General features: G+C 31.6%; 2 protein-coding genes and 1 long non-coding RNA gene across 4 annotated transcripts; 2 read left to right on the top strand and 1 right to left on the bottom strand.

Annotated features, from left to right (window-relative positions):
• The first annotated feature begins 1,908 nt into the window (after positions 1–1,908).
• LOC145034675 (pectin acetylesterase 8-like) lies at positions 1,909–6,692 on the top strand. The gene is made up of 12 exons (XM_078983152.1): positions 1,909–2,077; positions 2,161–2,243; positions 2,327–2,459; positions 2,563–2,642; positions 4,207–4,293; positions 4,374–4,498; positions 4,714–4,774; positions 4,862–4,915; positions 5,007–5,084; positions 5,201–5,306; positions 6,109–6,254; positions 6,343–6,692. Exons 1-12 carry the CDS (start codon positions 1,939–1,941, stop codon positions 6,436–6,438), a joined length of 1,188 nt encoding a protein of 395 aa, XP_078839278.1. The 5' UTR covers positions 1,909–1,938; the 3' UTR covers positions 6,439–6,692.
• Positions 6,693–7,705: 1,013 nt separating this feature from the next.
• Positions 7,706–10,126, top strand: LOC145034676 (pectin acetylesterase 8-like). 2 transcript variants are annotated; one of them, XM_078983154.1, is made up of 12 exons: positions 7,706–7,869; positions 7,964–8,037; positions 8,129–8,261; positions 8,334–8,413; positions 8,523–8,609; positions 8,681–8,805; positions 8,904–8,964; positions 9,073–9,126; positions 9,208–9,285; positions 9,397–9,502; positions 9,628–9,773; positions 9,851–10,126. In XM_078983154.1, the coding sequence occupies exons 1-12, from the start codon at positions 7,746–7,748 to the stop codon at positions 9,944–9,946; spliced, it is 1,164 nt and encodes a 387-aa protein (XP_078839280.1). In that variant the 5' UTR covers positions 7,706–7,745; the 3' UTR covers positions 9,947–10,126. The 2 variants fall into 2 exon arrangements, with proteins under 2 accessions (XP_078839280.1, XP_078839279.1); XM_078983153.1 differs by having other exon boundaries at positions 7,955–8,037.
• Positions 9,235–10,235, bottom strand: LOC145034677 (uncharacterized). Its single transcript, XR_013678145.1, has 2 exons — positions 10,120–10,235; positions 9,235–9,478 (listed from the first exon to the last, which is right to left on the bottom strand). It is a non-coding gene; the product is annotated as an uncharacterized LOC145034677 (long non-coding RNA).

Below are 10,235 nucleotides of genomic sequence, written 5' to 3'. Positions count from 1 at the left end.
GGGGAAACGAGCTATACCTCAAGGAAAACGTTGAGATGACACAAAGATGCTTGGTCTCCTTCTCCTCTTCTTGATCTACTCTTCTTTCTCCTCAAAATCTTCAAGAACACTCCAAAAACACTTCAATCTCTCAAGGAATAAGGGAATAAACGATGTTGGGAGTTCTGGGGGGTGAATGGGGACGAGTTTGGGGCGGAATGAGGGTTTAAATAGGGTGCAAACCCTTGAAATTTAGGGTTTCATCCAGCAGCGGTGACTCGCCGAGTCCGGGATATGGACTCGCCGAGTCGCCAACTTAAACGTGTCCTGAGTCTCGTCCCTACTCGGCGAGTCGGACCTTATGACTCGCCGAGTCCAAGGCTAAAATAGGGAAATGCTCAAATAAAATTCACATACCGGAAACCAGGTGCTACACAAATGGTGGTGAGATTCAGGAACTATCCTGAGAATACGTGGGCGAAGGTGATTAAATCTATTTATGGAGATGATGGGGGTTTCGACAGACCATCAGTTGAGAAGAGGAAAAGTGGCTGCTGGGGCACCATAGCAAATATCCCAAAAATTCTAGAAAAGGATAGTGTATCTTTTTCAAATAATTTTCATCGGTCTCTGAATCCAAATAGGGTTCTCAAATGGTCTTGGTCGCTCGAACCTTCTGGGGTATATTCGGTTGGGTCTCTAAGATGTCATATTGACAAACTCTCTCTTCCAGCTAGCGATGACAGATGGTCCTGGAACCCGCTGACCCTAGGAAAATTAAACATTCTTGTTTGGCGTATCTGTCACAGTAAACTCCCCACTATGGTTAATTTATCAAGAGTTGGAATATGTTCCTCAAATTTATGCGGGATCTGCCATGGAGCTCTGGAATCTGACAACATATTTTTTTAGAGTGTCCGGTTTCGAGGTAAGTTTGGCAGCTTATCTGCAAATGGTGGTGGTTGTTAGATTATCCTCTTGCTACAATGTAAAAGGAATATAGTAGGGCATCAAAGGCTAGCATGGATTAATGAAGCTATAATGCTAACTTTGATCTGGAATTATCGGAATTTAAGGGCTCACTCGCCTGCTCCAATTTCAAAATCGCAATCGGCGTTGGCTTATGAGGTGAAATCACTCTTGATCTTTTGGATCAATGCTAGAAAGAGGAAATGGCAGATTCTGAAGTGGTCTGAATGGTGTAGTGATCCGATTCTAGCATGCTATAGCAGACTATAAATTTTGGTGTTTGTTTTTTGTTTTGTTTCTTTGTTGGTTTCTTGTTCTTAGCTTTTCCTCTTGTATTGTATTTCTAGCCTCTAGCTACCTTTTTATTCAATATTAGTCTGCCGTTCAAAAAAATAATAATAATAAATAGAAAATAAGTCAAAAAATAAATAAATAAATAAGAACATAATAACTTTTGACAACAGGGACCAAATATGTATTTTGGCAACAGGGACCAAATATGTATTTTAGCATATGTATAAGGGCCGATTACTCTATCTTTAATGCTTCTTCTTTGGAATTTGTTAAAACACTAATCTTTGGATGCAACCTCCACATTCCACGCCTTGAACCACGCGCCCAGTATGCATCACCCAGGGGAGGGTGGTAGTATGCATCGATCTCCATGAAATAAAAAAACGACTTCAAACTATCTGTTTATAGTTTTTGAGATTATAATAATTATATTATTTTCATTTTTTTTTATTAAATTACCTAAATTAGTACGATGAAAAACGAAAATAAAAAGAAATCAAAAGGATGACACGTTACTTGATCATGTGATTTAAATAAAATAAGGTCGACAAAAGAAACTTTATGAACAAATAAAGCAATTTCCTTTTGTATCATATTTTCTTATTAATATATTTCAAAAGTAAACCCACTTATACATTATATATACACACATATCTAGACTTGACTTTTTCATTAACAAATTTTAGAATTTATACTATGGTGAAAGTAACATCAAACCAATGGCTACTACAGACACTTGTATGTCTATTCATCTTTCTAAAAACAGAAAGTACGAGTGAAGAGGGTATACTTAGTGGTATAAACATCATCGAAGGAGCTGTGGCCCAAGGAGCAGGTGACTTTCGATTCTTCAACCATCTTTCTTTCTATTTTTAGGAAGATTTGATTTTTTACTGTGGTAACAATGGTGGTCGGAAGTTTGTTTGGATGGAAGCCCACCGGCATACCAGTTCGATGCAGGTTTTGGTGAAGGCCTTCACAATTGGCTGATTCATATACAGGTCACTATATATGTATATATATGTATGTATGTATATGTATGCATGTATGTATATATCATGGTGAATGTGTTTATATATGATAGGGTGGGGGATGGTGCAATTCAGTAGAAGATTGTCGTACACGAATGTATAATCGATTCGGATCTTCAAAGATGATGAAGAGTTCTGATTACAACTTCACAGGGATTCTGAGCAATAAGCAAGAATTAAATCCGAGTACGTATTTTTATTACTTATTATGATATTAATTACAAAAAGTATCAAAGAATTAATTTGGAAATTACTTTTGATTATTTTTGTAATTAATTAATTTGGATAGATTTCTACAATTGGAATAGAGTCGCTGTGAGGTACTGTGATGGGTCATCATTTACTGGAGATGTGGAAGAAGTTGATCCTGTAAGTCATGTGTTATGTGTACCATACATTTTATATCATCATTGCATTGCCTTATCTTGTACTTTTTTAATGGTTTTACTTTTTATTAAAAAAGCAATAAAACTTCTAAACAACGTATATACACTTCATTTCAAATGCCAAAAATCCATATATTCTGATATATTAATCATTGTAATTTTTGGAAACCAGCAATTAAGCCAATTTAATTTAAAATTGACTACCGATAATATTTACGTTTTATTCAAAAATTAGTGTTTTGACTTAGGTAGGATGTCCTCGTCATTTTCTATATCAGAATGATAGTTGGTTTAATGGTATCTACAACTTGTTACAACATTTCCTCACAAAAAATATATTTATAATATATTTTATTTTATAATTTATAAAGATTGCCAAATTTTTTTACAACATCTACAAATAAATTCGAAACATAAAAACTGAAATTAATATATGTGATCGATTAATATCAACTTAATAGATTGTCAACATAATATTACAACTAATAGTCATTACATTTACAACCAATATTGTAACTTACAGTTGTTACCCATAATGACAACATACTTATAATTGTTACCCAAATAACAACATATTTACAATTCTTAGTAAAAACAACATGCAACATAAAAATCATAAATTCTTTTCACTCACAATCAAGGTTTTGAAAACCGGACTGGAGACCGAACCGTTCGTATTACTGGTTTGATTGTTCAAGTCGTCCAACTGGTCGGACCGGTCTCAAAAACCGGAAAAACCGAATGATGTCATAATTATATTTAATTATATAAAAAATATAAAAAATGAAAAAAAATAAATATTTTTTAAAATTTCCGTTACCGGTTCGCATGAATACTAGTTTTTGGCCTTTAAAAACCGGATCTGGGACCGGTTCTCGGTTGAATCGATCGAACCGTATGGTTTTCAAAACATGGCTCATAATAACAAGCATTCCCTTGTTTTCCAGGAATTTAAATGCTCTTAGTTCGGTCCATTTCATTGATAGATTCTTAAAATCAATACAAAAATCTATACTAATAAATAAAGATCCATTCTGTCATATGTCGTTCTCTCATTCAATTGGTCACATGTTATTTTGTCATAATTTTGAGATATTTATTTTCCACTGTTCATTTACTTCATTTTTCATTTTCCAACATATAAATAATTTAGTTTCCATAAATTAAACTTAAACGTACCATAACGATAATTAATTTTAAATTTGAAATTTTGATTTCAATTTCAAATAAATTTACAATTTAAACCTTTGTATTTAACATTTTATTTTAATTAACCCGTTTAGTATACGGGTATGATAACTAAACTGTTAAACACATAATTTTAATTTATTGTTTTAGCATGCTTTTTTTTCTCATAATTTTCACTTGTTTCAAATTTCAAATTCAAATAAACTTTCTATTTAACATTTTCTTTTAATCAACCCGTATAGTATACAGGTCTCACAGTATATACTATATACAATATATGGTCTTTGTCATCCGAAAATGATAAGAATAGTTGAACATTCTTATTCTCCCATGGATTCTCATTGTCGTTCATTTTGAAGGCTACAAATCTTCACTATAGGGGTGCAAGGATCTTCAATGTCATTATTGAGGAGTTGCTTAGCAAAGGAATGAAGTTTGCATCAAATGTAAAATCCCCAATGACCCCTTCTCTTTGTATATTATTGGTTGTTCCTAGTTTACAAAAGTTATACACCGATGCCAATAGGCTCTTTTGTCAGGGTCTTCAGCGGGTGGATTGGCTTCCATACTTCACTGTGACAAGTTTCGAGATATCTTTCCAGAAAGTACTCGAGTAAAATGTTTTTCAGATGCTGGTTATTTTGCTCATGTGTAAGTTTATCTTATCTTCCTACATCAACAATGTTGCTTTTGTTCAATAGATATGATCATATATTTTTAAGTATACGCCTTCCATTTGTTAACGTAGTACCAAAATAACCTTATCCAATTACATGAGGACATGACACTTGTAGAACAGTAGGGATTAATTGTTACATGCCAAAATTAATAAGGTTCAGATGTGTTTTTTTGTTGAATTTTAACAGAAAAGACCTCTCTGGAGGATATAAGTTTGAGGAGTACTATGATCAAGTGGTTACATTACATGTATGTTCTCAATACTATGATCTAGTACTGATATAAAGTGTTTCAAAATTATATAAATGGAAGATAAACATTTTTTTGTGCTTATAGGGATCATCCAAGAATTTGTATCCTGAATGTACTTCGAAACTGAAGCCAAGTCTAGTAAGCACATTATCTTGATAACATTTTTAATATTTATAAAGTTATTAGAACGCACTTTACTGATGAACATGTAAAAAAAATGATATTGCAGTGCTTCTACCCACAATTTGCCATGTCATATGTCAAAACACCAATTTTTATATTACAAACTATATATGATACATTTCAGGTAAAGCTTTGAAACATTGTCTCACAATTTTTTTTTATAGTTTCATCAAATCACGTAGAAATCAAGTTTATATTGCATCTTACGATTGTGCTTTGCCTTAATTTTGCAATATTAAGATCCAAAACATCTTGGCGACACCAGAAGCCGATCCTATGGGACTCTTTACCAAATGCAAGGAAGATATAAATTTGTGTTCATCTGCGCAAATCCAAAGGCTACGAGGTCAATGTCTTTGCTTTTTTATTCAAAAAGATTATTGGCTTTAGGTGTTTGTTTCCTTTTTAAGTAATGGATTTAAGCATAATATGGTACACTTATATAGAAAAAGAATGATTTAATAGAGAAAAATCAGTAAATAGGTTTTCACAAAGATCATTTATCTAGACAATATTAATTTCACCTAGACAACTTAATGAGAAAAAATATCCTAAAAGATCTCCAACCCAACACCAAATCCTATTTTTGCACCTGCTTTATATGGTGAATAGTAAAACACCAATGATCGTGTCACTATATTTAGTGTTAAAGTTTTGTTTGTACAAATTGGCCATTAATTTTGAATAAATGTATTTATAACTAGTTAATTATTTGTATATTAATATTTTTTATGTGATATTTGTTACATGTGATATTATTTTATAAATTAAATTCATATTAGTTTAGTAAAATGGTCGTTTTGATTATACCATAATATCTATATATATATGAATAATTTATGTCGATTGGTCATTTAATATTTTATAATTTTAATAAAAAGATTTGGTTAAATTTGTAAAAAAAAAAAAAAAAAAAAAAAAAAAAAAAAAAAAAAAAAATCAATTACGAGGCTTACTTTTAAAAATCTATTGAGATTAGAAACAATGGAATATTCTTTTCATTGTAAAAATACAATCACCATCGGAGAAGAATTACAATTTTCACGAATTATTACTATATTTTTATAAATTTGATGTAAAATTATGTTAAGGGTTGAAGATGGTGGAAAACACGTGTAACAACATTTGATTATTGTTGTATTGGTTAGATTTTAGATTGGATTTTTTAAAAGCATTTTTGGTGGTTCGAAATGATTCTTCAAGAGGATGGTTTGTTAATAGTTGCTTTAGTCATGGCCAAGCTGAATACCAAACAAAATGGTTAGGATATCGTTCATGGAAATTGAGGCATAAGGTAAGGATCTCCTTTTTACACATCTTCTCTTGTGGTCTATATATAATATATGTTTCTATTAGTCAGTCACATAACACATCTTTTGTAGGCTATTGCACAGTCAGTTGGTGATTGGTTTTACGATAGAAGCATAGTCAGAATAAGCGATCACAGAAATATCTTGCCACACTATTGCATCAACTAACCCATTTTTTATGTATAAGTTCGGTATGAGTCAAATAATAAAATGATAATAATAATTATAAAGAAATTCATAGATTGTAATACATGTCTAAAAGTATTCAAATAGCGAATGTGATTTATTATAGGGACCATTTCTGTAACTATTTTGTCAGGGACCATTTCTGTAAATTTTAGTTTTACCTATGGAACATTTATGTAACTTTGTGATTAGGTGTTTTTGTAATTTTTTGAAAAGTAGAACCTTTTCCTTGTTTATTTTCTTTTAACTAATATATGACTAAGATAATTAATTTGAGTTGTATTTGTACATTTAACGGATCCAAGGCAATAAAACGAAGTTGTTAAAAAGATAGCATCAATGTATAATATTACTTGAGGACATAACTGGTTATATTGTGGATTATCTTTTATAAATTTAGTTTGGTAGTGGTCAAAACACTAAATATTTGGGATGCAAAACCCACATGCCAAGCCTTGAACCACGCGTGTCGAGTGCATCATTTAGTGGAGGGTAGTGGTATGCATCGGTATCCATATAAATAAAATAATTAATATTAGAATAATAACAAACAGAAATGTCATATGATTTTCATAAATAATCTAATTTTTGAGTATTTGTCAAATTGATCTCCATTTTCGAGATGGACCATTTTGGATCTTAGTGTTGAAAAAGCCACGGATTTTTCTCTCTACCAAAAAACTTCTTTAGTCTCTAGTATAATCGTTTTTTTTTTTTTTTTTTTTTTTTTTAACTAAATTTCTTTTTTATGCATTTATTACAATCTACTCCATCCTTTTCAGGTTTCTTTAATTTTTTGTTAGGTCTAGGATATGTTCTTAAAACTTCAGAATACGAAATATTATTTATTATTACGTATTCTTCAATTTAATGAGACTTTTTGTACTTTTATCGTAACTATCTAGTTCGCTTTTGCCGTGATTCTTTAACTTTTTGTTATTGCTAGATTTCAGTATAAAACGAACATACTTTTTTCTTCGAATATTGGACATGTTCTATTGTTCTTCTTCCTGTTTGAAATCCAAAATATATTTATGATTTTACAATAATTATATCTTAATATTTTTTACTAATTTAACGAAAGTAAATAAATAAGCAGAAGCAATTTTCTTAGTTCATCATATCATATCTTTTAAAGTTTGTTTCATATTATGAATGTGACTTACTATAAAAGTGGCCTATATATATATATATATATATATATATATATATATATATATATATATATATATATATATATGTGCACACATCTGACCTTGAGGTTTGCAATTTTTTGAGTATATACTACGATGAAAGTAAGATCAAACAAATGGCTCCCACACTCATTAGTATGTATATTCATCCTTCTAAAAATTGAAAACACAAGTGGGGAGGGTATAACCCTCATTGAGGGAGCTGTGGCCAAAGGAGCAGGTGAACTTTGATTGTTTAGCTTGTTTTTTTCTTTCTATTAATAGAAAGTTTTTGTTTTTGATTGTGGTAAAATGGTGGTATGAAGTTTGCTTAGATGGAAGCCCACCAGCATATCAGTTTGATGCTGGTTTTGGTGAAGGTCTTCAAAATTGGCTGGTTCATATACAGGTCAGTATATATGTTATATATCTATAAATATGTATGTATGTATATATGCATGTGTAGGTATATATATGTTGGTGAGCTTATTTTTTGTTAGGGTGGAGGATGGTGCTATTCAGTAAAAGATTGCTATAATAGGACATATAATCTATATGGATCATCGAAGAACATGAAGAGTTCTGACTATAACTTCACGGGTATTATGAGCAATAAGCAAGAATTAAATCCGAGTACGTGTTTTTATTACTTGAAGTGATTATGAAAGACCTTGAAAAAAAAAAAGTCTAAATTATTTTCCATAGATTTCTACAATTGGAACAGGGTCGTCATGAGATATTGTGATGGGTCGTCATTTACCGGAGATGTGGAAACAGTTGATCCTGTAAGTCATATTACTACCATATATATTTGGGTTAAATTCGAGTTAATTTTTGTTTATCATAGCATCTTACTGTATGATATGAATTATCTAATTGTCATTTGTTTTGAAGGCTACAAATCTTCATTTTAGGGGTGCAAGGGTCTTTAATGCCATTGTTGATGAATTGCTTAGCAAAGGGATGAAGTTTGCATCAAATGTAAAATCTATCCTCTCTATTTGTATTCTCATTTGTTTCGATTTTAAGAATCTCAAACACAATGGCAACAGGCTCTTTTGTCGGGATCTTCGGCTGGTGGATTAGCTTCCATACTACACTGTGACAAGTTCCGAGACCTCTTTCCCAAAAGTACTCGAGTAAAATGTTTTTCAGATGCTGGCTATTTTGCTCATGTGTAAGTTTATCTTTCTACATCAATTCAAACATTATTATTTCTCACACACACGTACATTTGTTCCCAATCGATATGTATTTTTCGTTGAATTTTAACAGAAAAGACCTATCTGGAGAATATAAGTTTGAGGGATACTACGATATGATAGTTACATTACATGTATGTTATCTCCTTTTACTATTCCTTTTCGATAGTTTATGATGTAAATTATTCAAAAAATCACATAATTTGGAAGGTAAACGTTTATTGGTGTAATGGTATTTATAGGGATCATCTAAAAATTTGAATCCCGAATGTACTTCAAAAATGAAGCCAAGTCTAGTAAGTACTTGTATCTTGCTAACATTTTATACTCACCATAGATTCATAGAACCTAATTTACTAACGAAAATTATATTGCAGTGTTTCTACCCACAATTTGTCATCCCATATGTCAAAACACCTGTTTTTATGTTACAAACGACATACGATACATTCCAGGTAAGCTTTTAAAACAACATATCAGAATTTTTTTTTTCTCCTAAGTACAAATCAATTTTGAATAGATTACATCTTACACTTGTTCTTTGACTTGATTTTGTAAATATTAAGGTACAAAACATCTTGGCTACGCCACAAGCAGATCCTAAAGGACTCTTTACCAAATGCAAAGAAGATATAAATGTGTGTTCATCTGCACAGATCCAAAGGCTACAAGGTCAATAAACTCGCTGAATGTTGGCCTCTGAATGGCTCCATAAAGATGTTATCAAACAGCCACTTAGTTGGTTTATAGAAAGTAGATGAGACTTGTAATATCTTTTTCTTGTTGCTTTTGATTAGATTTCAGATGGGAGTTTTTAGAAGCATTCTTGGTGGTTGGAAATGGTACATCAAGAGGATGGTTTGTGAACAATTGTTTTACTCATGGCCAATGTGAATACCAATCAAAATGGTCAGGAAATCCTGCTTGGGAATTGAACCATAAGGTAAACATCTCCTTCAAACATGTTCCTTTATCGTCTCTATTTCTATAGCATTGTAAGTTGAAACACGATTTTTACAGGCTATTGCACAGGCAGTTGGTGATTGGTTTTACGACAGAGGCACTATCCAAATGATCGATACACAAAATGTGTTGCCACACTATTGCATCAAGTAACCATATAAAAACTATTATCTACTGTTTTCTTAGCGATGTAACATAAATAATAATGATAATGATAAAGAAATCTATAGATGTGGCATACTGGTATATGCCCTCTTGTACTCAGAGAATGGAGTTTGAAATAGTTAAGAATTAAGAAGAAAACAATGGCAGTGTGTGAATGTTACCTTGATGAAAATGGTAGATCTCACCCTTCGATTGATTGAATCAGCCTTCCTCGCAAGATAGATGAATCAATTTAAGAGTCAACCGATGGATAGGGAAAATATCGTCAGCTTTCAGG

Source organism: Lactuca saligna, chromosome 3 (genome assembly GCF_052625555.1).
Source record: "Lactuca saligna cultivar CGN05327 chromosome 3, ASM5262555v1, whole genome shotgun sequence".
Taxonomy (NCBI): Eukaryota; Viridiplantae; Streptophyta; class Magnoliopsida; order Asterales; family Asteraceae; genus Lactuca; species Lactuca saligna.
This window is presented reverse-complemented; position numbering and strand designations above follow the sequence as displayed.